Source organism: Astyanax mexicanus, chromosome 13 (genome assembly GCF_023375975.1).
Source record: "Astyanax mexicanus isolate ESR-SI-001 chromosome 13, AstMex3_surface, whole genome shotgun sequence".
Classification (NCBI taxonomy): domain Eukaryota; kingdom Metazoa; phylum Chordata; class Actinopteri; order Characiformes; family Acestrorhamphidae; genus Astyanax; species Astyanax mexicanus.
The window spans coordinates 40,474,879-40,497,854 of record NC_064420.1 but is presented as its reverse complement, the minus strand read 5'-3'; the positions used below and the strand labels follow the sequence as shown (position 1 = coordinate 40,497,854).

The 22,976-nt window shown below is 35.7% G+C and overlaps 1 protein-coding gene across 2 annotated transcripts in view; it reads right to left on the bottom strand.

Annotated features, from left to right (window-relative positions):
- pik3cd (phosphatidylinositol-4,5-bisphosphate 3-kinase, catalytic subunit delta) overlaps nucleotides 1–22,459 on the bottom strand; it is a 65,547-nt gene extending 43,088 nt beyond the window's left edge. The window contains exons 1-7 of one of the 2 annotated variants that reach the window (XM_049486513.1): nucleotides 22,188–22,459; nucleotides 19,036–19,206; nucleotides 15,851–16,079; nucleotides 14,492–14,718; nucleotides 11,972–12,151; nucleotides 7,084–7,239; nucleotides 4,559–4,648 (exon numbers count right to left, since the gene is read on the bottom strand). In XM_049486513.1, the coding sequence (XP_049342470.1) occupies nucleotides 4,559–4,648; nucleotides 7,084–7,239; nucleotides 11,972–12,151; nucleotides 14,492–14,718; nucleotides 15,851–16,079; nucleotides 19,036–19,179 (1,026 nt within the window). In that variant the 5' untranslated portion in view covers nucleotides 19,180–19,206; nucleotides 22,188–22,459. Of the gene's footprint in view, nucleotides 1–4,558; nucleotides 4,649–7,083; nucleotides 7,240–11,971; nucleotides 12,152–14,491; nucleotides 14,719–15,850; nucleotides 16,080–19,035; nucleotides 19,214–22,187 lie in introns of both variants that reach the window. The other variant, XM_022676963.2, reaches the window with a different exon arrangement.
- Nucleotides 22,460–22,976: the final 517 nt, after the last annotated feature.

Below are 22,976 nucleotides of genomic sequence, written 5' to 3'. Positions count from 1 at the left end.
AGGACTACAATTGGCCGACACTGGCTGTGCTACTATGAAATCCATTGATTTGGAGATATCTGTTGTCAACCTAAGACTAACTATGTTAACAATATTGATCATAATATTGAGCTTTAAAATGTCTTGTTTTTACTGAGGCTCTTTATTTAACATGAGCATCTACAGTGTCTGTAGGCTTCCATGCTAAAACTCTCTGCTAAACCCACATGAAGAAACACCCCGCTTACAACATCGTGTGTGATATTTGTGGACAAAAGTGTTACAAGATTTTATTCGATTAATTCCCTTTACATCCCTTTATATATATAACATTAAGTTGTCACTTATACTCAAAACATGGACTCTTATTATTGGAGTACTGTAGTGTATCAGCTTGATACCCTAAAGCCATAAAATTAAAATTGCTACAATTGTGTACATTATAAACTAAACAGACAAAAGTATTGGGACACCTGTTTATTAATTCTTTCTTATTCAACTGTCTCCACTACTGACCAGACAAAGCATTCTGTGACAAGAGCATTGTCACCTCATCCACAACTCCCCAACTCTTCCCAAAGCACTGAATGAATGGAGGACCATAATTCCAGAGAACACAGTTCCACATTTCTACATGGATGGGACAAGCTATGTGTTTGTCTTTGCACATCTCTGTCAGCAATGGGTCCAACTCAGTAGTAGCCGAATTCTTTCAGCCATTTATTAGAAGGCGTGTCCACGAACATCTAGTGCATCCAACAATGGCACAATTCAGAATTTGTCTATTATTGTGAATTGCTAAATAATTATTGCTGCCTATATTCATTTGTTAACACACATGATTAATCTGTAATTAAAAAAGGCCAATTACCCAAACCACTCATTAGGATTCCCCGTATCTCTAGTGATGCCCCAACACCAGGAGGGTGAAGACTAGCACATGCCTCCTTCGATACACGTGAAGTCAGACACTGCTTCTCTTCATTACAGCGCACTCAGAGGAAAGTGCAGTGACTCGGTTCTGATACATCAGCTCACAGACGCCTTGTGCTGAGCAACATCACCCTCAGGAGTGATGAGGGGAAAGAGCATCATCTATCCACCCTAATAGAGCACGGCCAATTGTGCTCTCTCAGGGCTCCGGCAGCTGATGGCAAGCTACATATTAATCTGTAAATGTTAACGCAAGTTAATAGTTTTCATATAGTATCATAATAGTTCTCATTATCCTGCTCTCTGTCTCTCTCTTTCTCTCTCTCTCTCTCACACACACACACAGACACACACCATTGCTGCCTCTGTAAATCATAAGCTCGTAAGTATCGTTCATTTCCTCCATTAAGGCTTCTGTCCGAGCTTTTTGTGTTCAGTGCTAACACTCTCCCTAAAGCCTCTACTCAGCAGATTAAAAGATTAAAACACTGAGATGTATATCATATACGATAAGAAATAGTAAAGTTTACTCTAGCTAGTTTGCACTGCATTCACATTTATTCTCTGCAGAAATGCAGAGATTTATGAGCATTTTACCTTGAAATGAAACATGACTCATAGAATCATAGAGTATTGTTGTGATTAATCAGATTTTATTTTTAATCCACCAATTTTGCCACCAATACTAAAAATACATTTGGGTTACCGGTAGTTAATATATCCAATGAAAAACATGTATCTCCAAAACAGCAACTTTACAGGAGAGAAATAAAACCTTTAATTTCAATGGAAATCAATGTAAAAAAAAGTTTATTTTTCAGGTACTTTTTAGGATTTCTATTGGTCTATTCATCAAGAAATTTTGATGCAGTGTAAAAGACAGTTTGTTTTAATTATGTATTAAAAAATAAAAATATATGACGATATGGAGTGTAAAAAAGTGGCAGAATGAATGAAAACCTGAGAAACAACATCCTTCAGCTAAATGTTTCATTTTGTTCAGTTTCAGTTTTGGCCAAAACTTCTTATGACCGTTTGTAAGGGTTTACGCAAAATTAGGAAGTGAAATGGGACTCTGAATGACTGAATAAATGCATGAATGGATGGGTTATATGGATTAAATGTGAATGAACTGAAGGAGTGATGAATGAGTGAGCCAGACAGCAGATATTCCAGAAAGTGCATTAGCTGTGTGGACCTGCGCGGAGCTGCACTTCTGGCCGCTTGCCCCAGTTTTATCATTACCCAGATGAGAAGACTGTGCGCGATAGGAAGCGGGGAATATTTAGGTGAGTGCCCCCCCCGGGCGATCACACTGAACCCCCGTCTGCCAGCAGCAGCAGCAGCAGCACTGCTAATCGTATGACGAGACAAATTTATCTGCAGCCACAGGAGGAACAGCCGGAAATCAACAGCCACTCCAGACATAAGAGAGTGAAGATCAGCATAATGAACAAAAGCCAATCATTGATCTTCTGCAGACGTTCACTACTCAACCAATTTATGATGCATGTCTACTTTTTTCATGTAAAATCCACACAGATTTGTCTGTTACTATATATAGAGGATCATTATTAGAATACACTGGCTTCTGGCCCTCAAAACTTTTCAGAAAAAAACAGCAACTCAGACAAATAGGCAAAGTAAGAGCAATTTTTTTTACTCATTTTATGTTTACGTTTATGTTTTATTTCATAACACTTTTATCATGTTTATAAATTCTGTTGATGGATGATTTGTGTAAAAGTAAAAAGGTCAATATCAAATCTAAAATAAAAATGTTAAACATAGGTATCCAGTGCAATTAAAATTTTTATATTTAGTTAATTGGTTTAATTGCTATAGAGATTTCTCAGTACCACTTTAAAATAAGGCTCCTTTATAAATGGTTTGATTATGATTATTATTCATGTTGTAAATACTTTAAAACCACTTATAAGCAGTTACAACAAATACGTAAAAAGGGAAACAGTGGCCTTTGGTTTGCCAAATTTTGATTTCACATTCATTTATACTGTTAATCCTTGTCTTTTCCATCAGTCAGCATTAGAATATATGTCAACAACGTTATTAACTTAACTACCCAGATTTAGCCAGATTTAACCCATAATCATAATGTGGTGTATACTAGCATATTACATTAGTTGAATTATTCGTAACTGATTTTCTATATTATTATTTTATTAACTATGTTAATGCTCACTGATGGAAAAGACAAAGTAAATAGAAAGTGTAATTTCTATTGATGTGTTGCTACTGCTTATTACTGCTAGGTTTTACAACCTAGTTACAGTTTTTCCACACTGTTTACACACAAAATGTGGAACTATGCACACCAATTCAAAAACATAAAGCTCATGTGTCAACATTGTGACTCCAAACTGCTAAACTCTAAGCACAATTGTATATGTTCTCACTCAAAAATCATTCTAAATCATAGTTTTGCAAATCACTAAACACAAACTGCATCATTTAGTACAGCTTGGTCACCTAAAACAAATCACTGACCCTCAAATACATAAACAAATAATAAATATATATATTGTTATTATCTCTTTGTATGTGAACTGATTTTCCTTGTTATGTTTCTCATTGTACTTACATAGGTGAAAATGAGTTTTGCAACAAACTACATACAGTAAAAATGGCTTAGATTTGTGTCGCATATGCATGTAGTACTGTAATGCTATATGTGGGGGGTCCTACACCGCACCAAATAAATATAAAGAACAGAAAGCCAACATATTTCCATGGACTTGCATGCATTTGAATTTGTACAGTGGCCTTATGAAGTCAAAAACATAACCAAATACTTCTGATAATAGTGCTCTGAATTTATCTTGTCAGTGTTTATTTGATGCTCTGCGAGAGATGAGCATATAAATAGCTGTGTGTGTTTTGTGTTTTGGTGGAAGGAATCAGTTTCAACAAAGCAGTTAATAATTTTCAGTTTGGGTTTAGAGTTTTAAGAAACTGAGCCAAGTTTCTAGAAATGCGTTTAAACATTTGGGAAAAACTGTCAAAAGCCATTAATGAATTCCTTTATAAGAAATAAGCCCGTTATAGAGCCTTATTTTAAAGTGGTACAGCGTTCACAAGAACATAATTCAGGTGTGAAAGGGTTAAAAAACTGATTCAATTAATCAAATTAACTTGATTAACCTCTCAGAGCTGCTACACTGTGTTTGTATGAAATTTAAACAACTGTGCTGTAAAAAAAGGCACTCATTTCTCTTCTCTGAAGAAACTGGAGAGGAGTGAATTGACCTGACACTGTTCTCTTCATCAGTTCCAGCGTCAGGTCCACCCCCATCCCCCCCACCCCCCCATGACTTTTCAGTTCTCTGCGAGGAGCAGAAAAAGAGATGCAAGTGGTGAGTGTGAGCAGCACTGCTGTCCTTTTCTAAGAATCTAGGCCCAAGAGAGAACGCTGCAAGCCAGATAGTCCCTCCCCACTTCCTGTTTTGATGTTTTACTCAACCGCTTCTGATGAATTATGGGAAATATGTGGTCAGGGTCACATGACCACACTTGAAGATTTCACCCCGGCTGCCTGCTACGGTTGGAAGCGTAGTAAACAACTGCATCAGAACTGTAGTAACAATAAACAGCAGCAAACAAGAAGCTGAAGCAGCCCGGGGCCTACCTTCATGCCCTCGTCCGCGTTGACCCGGGAGCCCTGCACCAGGTGGATGAAGAAGGGCTCGTGGATAGACCACAGCGACGTCGTGTTTTGCTGTTAAAAAAAAACAATAAAAACTATTAAAAAAGAGCAGCGGTTACAGATTACAGAGGACCCTTTGTCCAGGAATATAAAGAGAGAGACGGAATCAAGAGAGCAGTTTAGCCCGCGGCTCAATATGTGACCAAAAAAAACCCTCTTCTTATAATATTCACATCATAACAGCTTTGACTGGCTAAAAAAAACCTCCCAGCTCAGCTGAAGCTTAGTCGCTTCCTTCTAACACCCCAGGCGTAGAGAGAGGTGGGGTGGTGGGGTGGTGGAGTGGTGGGTGTAGGAACAGCTTTTTTTCTCAATTATGGAGAAAACAAAACTAAAAAAAAAAATGAAGGAAGAGGAACTAGCAGCGTGTGAAAGCAGGGCTTTCCACCAAAGTCACACCAACACTCTGTAGTCTTACTACAGTCTACTACTGTTCATCTGCTACCAGTCGAGAACACGCCAAGACCTGCCGCTCATAGTGAAGCTTTTGCAGACAGGATAGTGAATTATGTTCACTACAGTGCTATAGACAATAAGTCACATATCTCTCTTTTATCCAGTGACTTTTACTAAAGAAAAAAAAATAGTACATTACTAAACGTTATTAAAATTGATAACTAAGAAAGGGATGACTTAATAAACTGTAAAAAAAAAAATTAAAAATGCTAATTTCAGTCTGTAATACACAGTAAAGATGACTATTATTTTACAAAAAAAAAAAACATAAATCCCTAAACAGTAAAAACATGATAAGCTAAAAAGTGTTCTAAATCACATTACATTAGTAATAATTAGCTGTTACTCTGACTAAGAAGCTCTAGTACTACATTTTTTCCAGTGCAGTGGGAGGGGCCAAGTTACTGCGGTTTATACACTTGTTTATGGGCAGGTTCACAGCCTATTTTAATGAACAACAGCTCTCATTTAGTGTTATGTGCAACAAAACACTTAAAAATAAAGAAAGTACATGATGTCCATTGTAATGGATGCAGGGTCTGAAAGGGTTAAGGCATTACTTAACCATTTAGCAATGTTTATTACTGTTGTAATTACTGTTATTTGTGATCCTTACTGTAAAGTGTTACCTAAAATCGCTGATTAATTGAATCATTTAAAGTAGTTCATAGTAGTTCATTAGTTAATACGTTATATTAGTTTCTTAGTATTGAATAACCTACAGTAATTGCTGCACCACTCATAAATAGGTTATAGTAGTTACTGTGTAATTTTTAGCATCAACTTAACACCATGTATTCTTACTATGAATTACTATTAAAACTATGAATTACTTTTACTTTTACTGTAGCTGGTATAATTAACGCAGTAATTACTATAACACAGTACTCAGGAGCTTCTATGAATTATGACGCAAGTACTATAACTTATTCGGTTAGCTACTATAAAATGCACATAACTACTAATTAAATGTTTCTTATTTTCTACCATTTTTAGTAGCTGCTGTTAATTAACTTACAAAACATAGTTACTGCATAATTTATATTAGCAACGAAATATGCTTATTAGTAACTGAAAGATTTAAATAATGAAAATAAATTATAGCAGTGTTTGCGTAATTCATAGTAGATACTAAAAATACTTTAGTAATTAATAAATATGTTGCACTAGGTACTTAATAATTCTTAGAAGTATTCATTGTGTCATTATTGAACAATGCTTAGTAATTAATAAATAAGTTATAGTAGTTACTGTGTAATTTATAGTAATTACTAAATAATACTTGGTAGTAACTGAATAGATATACTAGTTACAGTGTAATTCTAAGTAACGACTGAATATTTTTTAGCAGTAACTGAATAAGTTATAGTAGTTACTGTGTAATTTATAGCAATTATTGAATAATTCGTAATAGTAACTGAATAAGTTACACTAGTTAAAGTTTAATTTATAGTAACTACTGAATCATACTTAGTAGTAACTGAATAAGTTATAGTAGTTTTATAGTAATTACTGGATCATTCTTAGTAGTAACTAAATACATTATACTAGTTACTGTGTAATTTAAAGTAACTACTGATCATTTTTAGTAGTAACTGAATACGTTATAGTAGTTACTGTGTAATTTTAAGGAGCTACTAAATAATTCACAGTAGATGCTAAACCTTTAAATTTTATTGCAGTTAAATTTTTAATTAAAAAAATGCATAGCAAATAATGAATAATTCATGGTATTTACTGAAGAAGTCATATCAGTTACTGACAGTTTCACAGTAGTTCCTGAAAATTCACTGCAGTTGAAAAACAAGCCTTAAGATTAATAATAGACTAAGCCTGATGTTTATGCTTAATATGATATTAATTCCAAAAAGTCTGTTTCTAAGAATTGATTTAACCCTGTTCCCCAATCGGACTTCTTGGAAGGTCAGTGCGTGTAGCAGCAGTGAGATGAGGAAGAGAATGTGTGATTCTTGTTAATGAACCTCTCTCACCTTCTTCAGAGGCAGCGGCGGGGGTTTAGACAGAGAGCGGCTCTTGGAGACCTGGTTACTCAGGCTGCCCTGCTCCTCCTGGTACTTCAAGATAGCGGAGTGGTGCACCATCGTCAAGTGTGGAGTCTGTCCTCCGCACAAACAGGAGAAAATGTACTGCGAGAACACAGAAATCAGAAAAAAAGGAGGAAATGTTAAAGGGATTGCCGAAAACAGTCTAACGGTCAAATGATTTCAACTATATGCAACATAAATGAAAATGTTTAGCTGTTGTATGAGGTTCACAAACATACTAAATGTGACAGAAAAAACTATGAGCACTATTAATTTTTGTATATATATATTTTTTTGCAGAAAACATCCTTCTTGACAAGAAAAGCTGGAAAGATCTAACATTAACCCTTGTGTGGTGTTCATATTTTTGTTACTCGTTTACTTTGTTACCTGTATTTAATTCAGCAAAATTAAGCAATTTTACATTAAAATGCTTTACACATGTTCGCTTCACCTAAATTGCAAGCAATATAAACAGCTTACATGGTTAATATTTGCCCTTTACCTTTCTTATGTTACATTTCTTTCAAAAAGTGCTACTCTTTTTTTATTAGTTTTTTAATAAAATGTAAAAGAAAATGAATTCAACTCAAGATATGAGTAGAAAATTTGTTTAGTTTCAAATTTACAAATGAAGCAATGTTTATTAGCCCTTGGCCAAACATACTGTATGTAATATAAATGTGTGTGTTGGGGGGGGTGTACAGTGTGTGTTTATCGAAAATGTGTGTTTATATATGTTTTTTACAAAAAAAATGAGCCAATGCCAATGAGTTTGAGTTAGAAAAAATATTTTTTTGTATCATTTGATGAAAAATGAAAAAAAAAGGGTTAATAAAAACTCACTCAACTCAGTTGTATACAGACTCTCTATAATTGATTTAAATCTGTCTATACTTTAACTGACATTAACTGACATAATTTATCGCAATAAGAAAAACAGATCATCATACTGTGCACTAATATATGACCTTAAAGGAGAAATCCTGTGTGAAATGCGTTTGGGTTTTAGTGAAACGTGATAACGTTTCCTCCATTCATCCCCAGTATTCTGATATACAGCACTTTTAGCCGATGCACCAAACAACCTTACAATGCTAGTGATAGGGGCATAGCCTTCCCCATGCAAATAATTCTACATCTACATCTACATCTACATCTTTACATCAATAACAAGCTCAAAATATCTCAAACACTTCATTGGTAGAATTCTGAGGACCCTGACATTTAAAACACGACACTGATAACTTTTAAAAGTGCACAGATAGTTTATTTATACACACAGTACCTTCAGGTAGTTCTCATCTTAAAATTAAGTCATGATAAGTCGATGGACGAGCCTGAGCGAGTAGGTAGGATAGGGTAGAACCGATTAGAACATTAATTAAAACGGCATAAACTTATAAAATTGTAAGCATGCTTTAAATGTCAGGGTCCTCAGAATTCTACAAGTAAAGTGTGGAGCTACTGAGTTTGAGTTTGTTAATGGTGTAAAAATAGTGAATTCTTTGCATGAGCAACTCTATGCCCCCATCACTAGCATTGAAAAGCAGTTGGGAGCATCAGCTAAAAGCTCTACATTTCGAAATGCTGGAGGTGAACAGAGATGGATTACTAGACAAAAGTTTGTACACGCTATCATGTTTTACTACAACCAAAGTCACACCGTATTTCTCCTTTAAATGAATACCACAATTAATTAAACATTTTACTCACAATCCTGCCTGAATAAGTTTTAGTAATTGCTATGTAATTAATAGAAGCTCCTAACTCATTATTAGTTGCCACTGAACAAGTTATAGCAGTAACTGTGGAATTCATGGTTTCTACTTTGAAAATAGCAATATCTGAATATGTTACAGTGAAACTTATAGGAACTACTGAAGAATTCTGACTTCATGACTAATGATTAATAAAGAATTATTCTAAGGTCCAAACTGCTGGAGTTGCTTAGTTGGCTCACTGTTTGGGTTCTCCTTTATGTTGCTACCATGTTGCAGAACGGGCAGGGAGGAGTCATGTGAATATAAACATATACAGCTAAAAAGAAACCATTTAAAAATGATGAGTTTCTGTGATTTCACCAAATTGAAAACTTCTAGAATATAATCAAGAGGAAGTTGGATAATCACAAGCCATCAAACCAAGCTGAACTGCTTGAATTTCTGCACCAGGAGTGACATAAAGTTATTCAAAAGCAGTGTGTAAGACTGGTGGAGGAGAATGTGCCAAGATGCATCATGAAAACTGTAATTAAAAACCAGGATTATTCCAACAAATATTTATTTCTGAACTCTTAAAACTTTATGAATATGAACTTGTTTTCTTTGCATTATTTGAAGTCTGAAAGCTCTGCATCTTTATTTTTATTTTAGTAATTTCTCATTTTCTGTACATAAATGCTCTAAATGACAATATATTTAATTGGAATTTGGGGGACATGATGTCTGTAGTTTATAGAATAAAACAACAATGTTCATTTTACCCAAACATAAACCTATAAATAGCAAAATCAGAGAAACTAATTCAGAAACTAAAGTGGTCTCTTAATTTTTTCCAGAGCTCTGGAAAAATATATAGGTATACGTACAATACCAGTCAAACTTTTTGACACATTTAAACACAATTATTCAATAAACAAAAAGTTTTAAACCAGAATATGTTTTAGAATTTAGATTCTTCAAAGTAGCACCTCTTGCTTAGATGACAGCTTTACACATCTTGCCATTTTCTCAGTCAGCTTTATGAGGTAGAGTCACCTGGAATTCAGGCTTTCAGTTAACAGCTGTGCTGAACTGGTCAAGAGTAAATCACTTAAATTTCTTGCCTCTTTATGTGTTTGAGAGCATCAGTCAAGAACTTTGAAAGTATCCTCAAGTGCAGTCACAGAGAGCCTCAAAACATTATGATGAAACTGGCTCTCATCAGGACCGCCCCAGGAAAGGAAGAGCAAGAGTTTTCTCTGTTGCACTGGGCATGTTCGTCAGAGTTACCAGCCTCAGAAACCACAAGCTAACAAACAGCACCCCAGATAAGAGCCCAGCTAAATGCTTCACAGAGTACTTAGTTTTTTTTAACACTTTTATGAACACCCCACATGTTCAGTGCTCTTTCTAACAGGTACACAAGACTATGTGATGAGATCAGAGGTGCTGTGAACGAGGGGTTTACCTCACTCCCACCCGAAACACACTGACCGCCCGAGCGCAGGCCCAACACCAGACTCATCAGACTCATCAAACCCCGCAGCCTGTTCATTTAGTTAGTGTAATGCAGCTGAAATCACATTACGCTGTGTGTAGTTTTAAAAGCCTAGTAAAGGAGCATGACTCATCTCTGCAGGTACAGACAGTTTCTATATCAACAACAGTCTCAGCACTGTCATACCCTCTGATACAGCACACACAGCATTCAGATCAAGACAAACAACACCTCCAGAAAGGTCATCAATACACACACAGCAGAGGTTTACTAGGAGTGTTAATGATGGGGTAGAAAAGAGAGAGACAGGGGGATTATTCTAGAAGAGATACTCAGGGAAGGTCTCTCTTTCTCTCTCTCTCTCTCTCTCTCTCTCTCTTTAGACTTACTGTTAGAGCTGAGTGATATGATATAGCATACACAGAGTTCACAGAGGGAAGTCACTACACACTGATAATGAGTGTCAGAAACTGGGGGACATACCCAGGATGCAAATATGAATATTGTACCAAAAGCTATTAGAACAAAAGCAGTCAATGGTAACAGATCTGTGTTTAAATATATAGTAGTACATCAAAAAAAAATTGAATATCATTTAAAGTTATTTATTTAATTTTAGTAATTCAGCTCAAATTTTAAAATTCATATATTATATAGATGTATTACACAGAGAGTGATCTATAAATGTTGGTTATTTTTTTTATTGGTGATGATTATGGCTTACAGCCAATGAAAACCCAAAAATCAGTGTCTCTGAAAATGAGAATATTACATAAGACTAATTGGTACTTTTGGCAGTGTGGGCAGTGTGTCAAGTCCTGCTGGAAAATGAAATCCGCATCTCCATAAAAGTTGTCAGCAGAGAGAACCATCACTGATTGTGGAAACTTCAGACTAGACCTCAAGCAGTTTGGACTGTATGTCTCTCCACTCTTCCTCCAGACTCTGCTCCCTTGATTTACAAATTAAATGAAATGTGAAATTTACTGATGATCAGTAATGATTTGGAGAGAAACATGTCATCTGCTGGTGTTGATCCACTGTGTTTTATTATCAAGTCTAAAGTCAGTGCAGTTTTGTTTTCCTGTAAAATCCCACAGCACTTCATGCTTCCCTCTGCTGACAACTTTTATGGAGATGCGGATTTCATTTTCCAGCAGGACTTGGCACACTGCCCACACTGACAAAAGTACCAGTTGGTCTTATATAATACAAATTCAAATTTTCTGAGACACTGATTTCTGGGTTTTCATTGGCTGTAAGCCATAATCATAATCAACAATAAAATAAATAAAAGTTTAAAATAGATCATTCTGTGTGTTTAATACATCTATATAAAATATGAGTTTCACATTTTGAACTGAATTACTGAAAATAAATTAACTTTTTAATGATACTCAAATTTGTTGGGATGCACTAGTATGTGACTACAAACAAATAGTGTGTTTAGAGTTGTGGGTTGTACTTACTGTAAGAAACCTCTAACTGTATGATGACCTCTATCAACACATGGGTACAACCTTCACCTTATTTCACAACTTCTTTCCAAAACACTATCTGGTGTACTCCCCCTCAGACACAGTTTAAAGGGGCACACTAAACCCAGCCCACCGAAAGAAATCAGCTCACTCACTTTAAACTGGCACACTGGGTATTTCCCGTAGATGAACTCCATCCTCCCGTTGACCTGCAGCGTGTAGTCCTCGGGTTTCTCCTGCTTCGACTGTCGGAAAACCGTGGCTTTTTTCCTGAGTGCGCTGCGCATCAGAACCACAGGCTGGTCCTGCGGGTCTACCTGCAGCATGAAGCTCTCCTGTGGACCAATGAGGAGCTTTGTGAGTGAAAACGTCTTTAACTGCAGAGCTAAGTATACATATTTACAGCTAAGATGCAGTGGTACAGCATAGTGGATATAGTAACACTGCTTCCCTATATAGTAACACTACCAAATGCTTTTAAATTAAAATTATTTACATGCAAATACAGGGGTTAGACAATGAAACTGAAACACCTGGTTTTAGACCACAATAATATATTGTGGTGACGGACAGTTCTGGTGGAAACAGGAGAGTTGAGGTGCACATTGAATTCTGCTGTGATTTGATCAGCCGTGGTTTTAAGTTTTTTGGATACAATCCGGGTTAGCACCCAAACATCCCTTTCAGACAGCTTCCTCTTACAGCGTCCACAGTTAATCCTGTTGGATGTGGTTGGTCCTTCTTGGTGGTATGCTGACATTACCCTGGATACCGTGGCTCTTGATGCATCACAAAGACTTGCTGTCTTGGTCACAGATGCTCCAGCAAGACGTGCACCAACAATTTGTCCTCTTTTGAACTCTGGTATGTCACCCATAATGTTGTGTGAATTGCAGTATTTAGAGCAGAACTGTGCTCTTACCCTGCTAATTGAACCTTCACACTCTGCTCTTACTGGTACAATGTGCAGTTAATGAAGATTGGCCACCAGGCTGCTCCAATTTAGCCATGAAACCTCCCACACTAAAATGATAGGTGTTTCAGTTTCATTGTCCAACCCCTCTAACTGCTAGGTAGCTTTTAATACCATTATATTACGTGTTATTTTAACTGCGTGCATTTAAACAGTAGAATTAAAACTGTATAAAACTGTGAAATTTAGCTATTTGCCTCAATTGTGCCTGGTAGTTATTTAGATCCACATTCTAGTCAGCTCAGCTGATATTTAGAGAGGCCCTGAGCCATAGATCAAACAGAGAATAAGCTTCCCAGCTTTAGACCTTTCCTTAACAGGCCAGGATTTTTGTCATTTTTTTTCTGCCTGACATTACACCACTAGATCTTGAGGATATCTATTCAAGCATTATATAAAAAAGGTTTCATGTTTGATAAGGAGCATTACTGAAAATCATATTTGTAATTGTAATAGAACATATAAACAAATATTTAAGTAAATCTGCTAATGTCAAAATACAGTATTAATGAATAAAATCATAAAATTGGCTCTTTCCTGAACTTTTTTTTATAAATCAATATTTTCCTGAATAAAAATCAAACAGTTCATGTCCTCCAAACTTTTAGTTTTGTTATATTTGTCTTGTTTTTACGTCTATTTTCAATTATGCATTAATTTGGGTTGATTTATGTAACTGATCTGGAATTATTAAGGGGAGTAGAGAGAAAACAGGCAGCTTCTCCAAGTGTCCTGTAGAAGATTTCAAAGCTCTCATATTTTCAGAATGTAAAATATTTAATATAATATATTCAGAATATAATTTATTTTACTGAAGAAAAAAGAGTTTTGTAGCATTTTAAAGGGGTTAAAAGGTTCAGACCTGACTCTTTATGGAAATACAAATGTTTTTTTTATCGCCATTTAAAAGCATCGATATTTATATTCAGAAATTGAAAAACAAAAAAAATATTAGACATGCTTTTATTAAGCTTATGGACATGTTCAAACAACTTAAGCACTTTTTTCTTCTCTAAACTCTTTTTAATCGGCTGCTTACAGGCCTACTGTTCACACCTACATTAAATCAGCACTAAGGTCAGACATAAAGAAACTTCTAGCTATTGAGAACGCAGTCACAGGAGATGTTTTTTTTCCACAGGCTGTTTTCTCTTTCACTAACAGAGAGTTAGGATTTTGATCTGCTGCTAGTGATATTAGCTGGCATGTCAAACAGCAAGAACGAGTGCTGGACTTTTTCCTCTGAGAGCTGCTCTCACACCCTGCTGCAGGCCTCTCTCTCTCAGTCTTATTGTATAGTAGGAAAGCAGAGTTCGAGGTGCGCGGCCGTGTAGGTGGGGGATTCACAGGCGGCGTGTTGTTGTATAAATATATACTACCTTACACAATCCCTCAGTCAGGAAATCTGGGTCACAGAGCCCCACATGCAACTGCCGATGCTTCAGCGTGGCATTACCACTGACTCAAATGTCTTTTAAGTGTCAAACTGTGATGTCAAATCCACCCGAAGTGTGTCAGGCTATAATTAGTGCTTTGCATGTTTCGTACCTGAATATTCACAGCGGCAGAAGCGAGATAAACACGCGGCGCAGACAAAAGCCGACAAGCTACAAAGTCAAGGCTATGAATCCCTAAATAATTAAACCGCAGCAGGGAGGTCGTGCGAAACAAAACAGACGGGCATGTGGCGTCAATGACTCACCTCGCTGGCCTCAAACTTGACGTTGACGATGATTTTTTTAACACTGCGAGATTTCCCACTCTGTGCCACTATGGAGAAGGGCTCCAAGTCACAGGGAAAGTTGTACTCCATCCACTGGTGCCATGGCAACCGCTGCCGTTCTTGAGCCTTTTCTTCGCAGAAAGAGCGCATTTTTGTTCGGAATTCGTTCACCTCGTGATTCTTCTGGGAATCAAACTCATGCAGACCTAGAAGAACGAGACACAGACAGAACTTAATAAACTTCAACCACCTACAATCTTCAACAATCAGAATCTTTTTAAACATATATAAAAAAAGCAACAGTCCTGAAGATTATTCCTTTTAAAGGAAGTTCTAAAAGCATTATCAGTGTCCTGGCACAAACATCTCTGCAACATCTAACATGTTCAGAGTGATCTGTAGCTTTTCATAAATTAACAAAATGAACAAAATAATAAACTCAAAACACAGAACTTCACACAGCAATTTTCTTACATTAACTTCCATTAAAAGTACTTCACCACTACTATTCTCACCAGAGAGGTCTCTAAATCCCCCAAATCCCCAATTAGATGTACTATCGCCTTAATAGTATAGACATTTGAGCTTCATTTAACTAAAGAAATTACATTTAAGCATAATTTGTAAAATGTAATGAACAAATTTTTTCCAGAACTCCTTTTTTGATAGTTTTGGTCATTGTTATGTTGCATGGCCCACCTCTGCTTTAGTTTCAGTATTAGAAATGTTATACTTATTTTAAATGTTTTATTTGTTTAGTTCTATGAGCTTAATCTGTCAATACTGCTTAAATAAAGCTCAGATGATCGTGTTTGAATATGTTTAAAAAAAATGAAAGTTTTACAGATACAGTTGTCTGCATTTCTCACTGTCTTTTTAGGATCTAACTACAAACAAATTATTGTAACTGTAATGGATTCCAGTTTTTATCATGCTGTATCCTGAGGTAAAACTCCTACATGTAATATGTTACTACCCAACCCTGTGTTTGAGTTGCTTGACTAGAACAAAAAGTATGTACAGTCATTTTGGGTCGTTGTCATGTTGCATGGTCCATGTCCGCTTAAGATCAGTTTTAGAACTTTACATTTGTGTTGTAATGTTGATATTTGTTTAGTCATAAATGCTCCATCTCTCAATACTGTTTGAATTAAGTTCTACTGAAGTCTATGTGATGCTAGCCCACACCTATAACTTTCAAAGCTTTCTGATAGCTCCCCACACTTGGAACAGACTCAGAAACACTTGGCCACAACAATATGCTGAGCAAGTTGCTAGAGCGAGGCCACGGTGAGCTGGCAGAGAGCAGGAAGCCTGCTGCTGTAAGAATGAGCGGACCTTTCCCTATCAGCAGGCTGATCTGAGTGTTGATGAGCTTCTCCACTCGGTCTCCCTCGCGGGCCACCAGCCGGAGGACGGGCATGAACGGTCGCACGTCACACAAGCGCCTCTGCTCGTCCTCCAGGTCCTCCCGCTCGGCCGTCCGGTTGATGCAGGTGAATACGTAGGCGTCAGGGTCACTGAGGACGCTGTAGAGAGGCTCGCTCCTGGCGTTCTTCCAGACCATCTGAGAGAGACACAGTTAACTGCTTAGCGGAAAGATTGGCACATGTGTAATAGAGAGCACAGTTATGACTATGACCTGTCATAACTATGACCATATACTGGCCCATTAATACTGTGACTGTCATTAATACACGTTAATGATAATATAACAGCTAATAATGCAAATACACATACAGCTCTAAAAAAAATATTAAGAGACCACTTCAGTTTCTGAATCAGTTTCTCTGATTTTGCTATTAATTTATAGGTATATGTTTAAGAAAAACGAACATTGTTGTTTTAAATTTTATAAACTACGGACAAATTACTTCACCAAATAGTTCAGAAATCAATATTTGGTGGAATAACCCTGGTTTTGAATCACAGTTTTCATCCATTTCATCCTTGGCATGTTCTCCTCCACCAGTCTTACACACTGCTTTTGAATAACTTTATGCCTTTACTCCTGGAGCAAAAATTCAAGCAGTTCAGTTTGGTTTGATGGCTTGTGATCATTCATCTTCCTCTTGATTATATTCCAGAAATTTTCAATTTGGTAAAATCAAAGAAACTCGAAACTTGAAATATATTGGGTTTATACTGTCTGCAATCAAATACATGTAAAAGTAAATGTAAAAAAACTTGTTTTTTATTGTTTTATATTTCCCACACTCTCCCAACTTTTTTATTGTGTCTGTAGTTTTGTAATAATTACAGAAAAGCTATAATAAAAAATCATAAGCATTCAGATTAATACCTAAATAATAAGCCTATAGATATGGATAATTAAACTGTGGCTAAAGCTATGTCACCAGATTCAGTAGGTTAGAAATGAGCAGGAGAGAGGACCAAAACAGCAGAAATACATTATTTAATGTTTCTATCATATACTTTTATATGTTAATGTGATCTATAACGTTTTTACTGATTAAAATAGTCAGATATAAAGTATAAAGTATATAGATATGATGTGATACAGTGGTAACGACTCTTTTTGACAGTAGTACTGCAGTAGTTTGCATACACCGCAGATAAGCTGTTTTTTGTTGTGGGGGGAGATAAGTGTTTTCATAAGAAAAACATCTGGTTTAAATTGTTACGCAACTCGTATTGTGTGCCTCACCATTTCCTCATAGACGCTAGAATGTTATATATACATATATATATGTGTGCCTGTGGGCTACTGACAGGCCTGATGAAGTTTCATTTATGTTACACTGAAACTACGGCTACACGATAAATCGATTCAGCTTCGTTATCCCAATGTTCGCATGAACAACAGTCACACTGCAGGATGTGTAGAACGTGTGTGCAGTATTATAACTTTATAAACTTCAACCTGCAAAATTCTTTAACAATCAAAAACATTTTGAACGTATTTAAAGCAACAGTTTCTAAGATTATTTCTTTTAAACCTTTATAAAAGCATTATCAGTGTCCTGGAACGAATATCCCTGCATTCAGAGTGGTCTGGTAGGTTTGTTGGATGTAACATGTCTGTGCAATTTTATAAATTAACATAATGAACAAATGAATAAACTCAAAACAGAGAACTTCACACAGTAACTGTCTTACGATAACTTGCATTAAAAGTACTGTACCGATATGTACAAATATACATACTTTTGATATTAGGAACTTATGAAGTAAACAAATTAAACTAAATAAATTACATTTAAACATAATTCATAAAATATATTAAACAAAGATTTTCTAGAACTCCTTTTAAATTGTTTTGGGTCGTTTTTACGTCTCACGGTCAGTTCTTCACTTGTATTTGTTTATATATTTTTAATATAAATATATATATTATTATATATGTTTAGCACTTATATACAGCAATTTACACTGGTATAATTATCCACAACATACTGTATCTAATGGGGTGTCCTATATGTGCCCAATATCATTTATTTTACTCTAATATTGGATATACAGAGTGCACTATATATCTAAATATATTTAATAATATTTAATAACATGTTTGATAAAGCACTTCTGATAAAGTGATTGGATGAAAGTGGAATTTATTTGCTTTTTATTTTTAGGCTTGATTTTAATAACAATTTGCATTTTCTATTTCTGCTTTTCTGTTAGCAGCGTAGCAGCATAGCTGCTATACTCATAACTCGCTCTGTTCACTTTTTCACTGTTTACAACAAAAACAACCTGCTGAAATCATCCATGAAACTGGACTACATATCATCGCTGTCCAATGAAAAACAAGTATCTCCGTTTTAGTTGATATTTAGTCTACTACATAATTTGAACAGATAAACTGTATCTTACACTGTGCCAAAAAGTTCTTGATGAATAGACCAATAGAAACTCTTCAAAATTACCTGAAATAAACTCTTTTTACATTGACTTCCATTGAAAGTTTACAAGGTTTATTCTCTCTCCAGTAAAGTTACTGTTTTGGAGATACTTGTTTTTTATTAGACAGTGACGATATTTACTAGAGTTTACTGTTAGTTTAGAATCAGATGCACATTAAATACACTTGTACCTAGTGTATTTATTGTATTTACTGGATGTTGTCTAATTTACTTATCGTCTATGCACCTTGTTTTTGCTCTATTGTCCCGTGTTCTATATTTATTACTGCATTTACCTGTGTTTTACTGTACAGTACAACCCTGTATATCATTATAATGACAATAAAGCTGAAATGAATTGATTTTAAAGCTTTGTATTTGTATTATTACTTTAAATATTGTAGAAAAACTCCTGCAATGTCAGTTTTTTTTGTTTAATATTTATAAATAATCAATTTGCAGGATATTTAGGATAGTATATATGCATTAACTCTTTGTTTCTCTTTGTGGATTGTCTTTAAGCCTATTTTCTGGTGTGGAACCTGTATGTGGTATGTTTTCCCTGCTCATGAGAAACCAAATGAAACATTATGCTGCATATTGAGCTGCACAGTCTATACACATGTACTGATATCAGTGCAGGTGTTTTTTTTCTTGTACCTTTTTAATTGCACCGATGGTATCACTGCGCGCCACGGGAAAGCTGAGGTAGATCCCCGTGGGGAGGAGGAACTCCATGGTGACCTGCTCCCGACCCTCCTTCTCCCACACATCCTGCATGCCGTAGCAGACCCCCGGCGGCATGGCGCAGGTCACTCATCCACTGGCAGCCTCACTGCTGAACACAGGCATCTAACTCAGCTCAGTGCTGGAATCATATACAACAGCTCAGCTACAGCAGCCCATGATAAAAGAGTCCTTTAATACTCAACACTGAATACAGATGCTGAATTAACCACACAGGAAATGCATGCATGCACCCCATCGAGCTTTTTAAAAAAAAAGTGAATGTCAGCTATTACAATATACAATATACAATATGCAATATACAATATCCTTAATAACAAAAAATCATGATACTTTTATGTCATTACAAACAGTACATTTAGTCTTGTTTAACTGAACTGAACTTGTTTAACTTGTTTAACATAGTGGTTTTTGAGAATCTGCCGCTACTAATGCCAAAATGTCCCAAATATTTTAATAACTACCGACTGAGTACTGAGAATCAAAAAATGGTCCTAAAATGATATTGACATTTTACAGCAGTTTTGCAATAATAATACTCTCTGCGATATAAAAAAAAGACTGAAACAATGTGTTAATTTTAACAATATACTACTGAAACAAAAATAAATTCTAAAGTTTTATATGCTATAAAAATTTAAATATTCAGTAAGAAAAAAAACGTTTGCATATTTCATAAACAACAGTAACTTACTTGTAAGAAACAATAACAATGTAACAAAACAAATAATGTACCGCAATACTAAATAAGGCAAAATATATGCAAATTAGATTAGATTATTTTCACAATTGAATTTTTCATAGCTTAAAAATCTTAAAACAATAGTATCTTGTATGATCCAATGACATACAATGTGGCTCATTCCCACTAAAAACATTGATATAATGCTTTTACCATATTGACAACCGCTATATGAAACCCTAGCTATATGGACCAGCACAAAATAGTAATATTATCACTATATATACAGTACCAGTCAAATATTTGAACACACCTTCTCATTTAATGTTTATATTTATTTTTCCCTTCATTATAAATTAATACTTCAGTATTAAATTAATCCAGACTATATTACTACGTAGTAACTTAAAAGTGTTAAACAACGCAAAATAAATAAGCATTAAGGTTCTCTTATCTAGGGGCTGTTAACTTTTAGCGTTTTCTAAGGCTGGTAACTCTGCTGAACTGATCCTGTGCAACAGAGGAAACTCCTGATCTTCCTTTACTGGGGTAATCCTAATGAGAGCCAGTTTCATCATAATGTTTTTGATGGTCTTTGCGACCTCAACTATGGATATGGACTCTTCTACGTAATCATTTCTTAAAGTATTGTTTTTTCTTTAATTAGTTGAGAAATTCTTTCCATAATATGGATTAAAGCATTACTCAAATAGAGCTATTCACTGTACACCTGTAACTCTACCTCTTCACTATCTTACAACTGATGCTCTCAAACACATTAAGAGATTCAGGTAATTAACTCTTGATGAGTTCAGCACAGCTGTTAACTGAAAGCCTGAATTTCAGGTGACTCTACCTCATAAAACTGACAACAAAAAAAACAGCCAAGATGTGCAAAGCTGTCATCTAGGCAAGAGGTGCCTACTTTAAATAATCTAAAATATAAAACATATTCTTAAAATGTTTGTTTAACAGCTTTTTTTGTTAACTGAATAATTTTGTATGTTTTTTTTTCATAGCTTGGATGACTTTAGTATTGATCTACAATGCATAAATGTACATTTAAGATGAGTATACTAGTACTGTATATATAGTTTTATGTCTTTATGTGCAAAAATATAACTACATTGCTATGTGTGTGATGTGAGACACCGCTACTATAAACATTGTGATCTTAACATATCGTCCACCCTTATGGACCCCTAGATATATGGACCCCTAAATGTCCAACAGACATTTAAATGTTAGATTTAGGTCTATGCTTGATTTGATTTATCAATACAGTTTATACATTTAACAACAGACAACACACACACACATATATATAAACACATACACAAACACACACTTACACACACATGTATATACATACAGATCTGGAAAAAAATAAGAGACCATTTGATTTTGCCTAATTGAAAACCTCTGGAATATAATCAAGAGGAAGATGGATGATCACAAGTCATCAAACCAAGCTGAACTGCTTGAATTTTTGCACCAGGAGTAAATAAAAGGCATAAAGTTATTCAAAAGCAGTGTGTAAGACTGGTGGAGGAGAACATGCCAAGATGCATGTAAACTGTGATTAAAAACCAGGGTTATTCCACCAAATATTGATTTCTGAACTCTTAAAACTTTATGAATATGAACTTGTTTTCTTTGCATTATTTGAGGTCTTTTTTTGTTATTTCAACAGTTTCTCATTTTCTGCAAATAAATGCTCTAAATGAAAATGTATTTGTTTGGAATTTGGGAGAAATGTTTTCTGTAGTTTATAGAATAAAACAACAATGTTAATAAACATAAACCTATAAATAGCAAAATCAGGAAACTGATTCAGAAACTGAAATGGTCTCTTGATTTTTCTCTAGCGCTGTATACACACACTGCCATTGCGTTGCCTGCATGACAGGACATAGTGACTGTGTGCGGCAGACACTGTGTGTGTGTGTGTGTGTGTGTGTGTGTATAGGGTTACAACCAAAGCAAGCCGGGCCAGAGACAGCCACCATCACCCGTGTGGCCTGTTTTCTGTACACACACACCATAACACAACACACACACCATAACACAACACACACACCATAACACAACACACACACCATAACACAACCCACACACACACATCATAACACAACACACACACCAGTAGAGCACTCACAGTGTTATTCTATAATTAAAACAGAGCACTATCTGAATCAGTAGATTAGCTATCATCCTCTTTAACTCATCCTGGATCATCTAACCCAGCATTTCTTCATGCGTCAGGGAGCACGAGACCCTGAGAGCAGGAGAGAGCCCGGGCTGAGGGTCTGCAGCGGCTCCACGCAGCAGAAACACACACACAGAGATGATAGATGTTAGATGTTAGATGAGGAGCGTGGACTTGCCTGCGCGCCTCGCCGGTCGCTCATTATTGGTCCATGTTGAGGAGAAGCAGCGATGCTCCTCAGCTTCAGCCCTGTGTTCAGCTCTGCTCTCTCTCTCTCTCTCTCTCTCTCTCTCAGCGGCACTGCAGCGGATCCACACCGCCCTCAGGACTACAGATCTCCGGATCTGCGCTGGATGAGAGCGCGCTGTGCTGAGGGTTATCCGCGCGGCTTCTGTAGTCTGTAGGGAAGTGACAGCAGAGGCAGCAGCGGCAGCGGCAGCAGCTCTATCTCTACATGCGCTCCTCTCAGCCAGGGAGCGTCTCAAAACTCCCAAACCGCACATCTCTGTACAACCTGACAGAGCAGCCAATAGAAACGCAGCACAACTACAACTGAATAGTATCTACATATATATATATAAAAATAAAACACAAGTAATTCAGTATATTTTATCCATGTATCTCTGACTAATTCATATACCATATTATGTATCTCATCACCACTCCATAAATTAACGAGCCTAAATGTATATTTTACTTTTTTTTTTTAAAGAAAAAAAATTATCTATTATTTTTTTATTCACTACAGATTCTAAATGAAAAAAAACTGAAAAACGAAAAAAATGATATTTGGTATAATATTACCGATTTTTTCACTATTAAATAAATAAAAAATAAAACAAGGTATTTCTGATTTATTTAAAGGAAAAAAATCATTAACAGTTATTGTTTATTTACTACAGATTCAAAATTAATTATGAAGTTAAATAAAAAAAATTATGATTCCAAAAACGTGTGTAATCA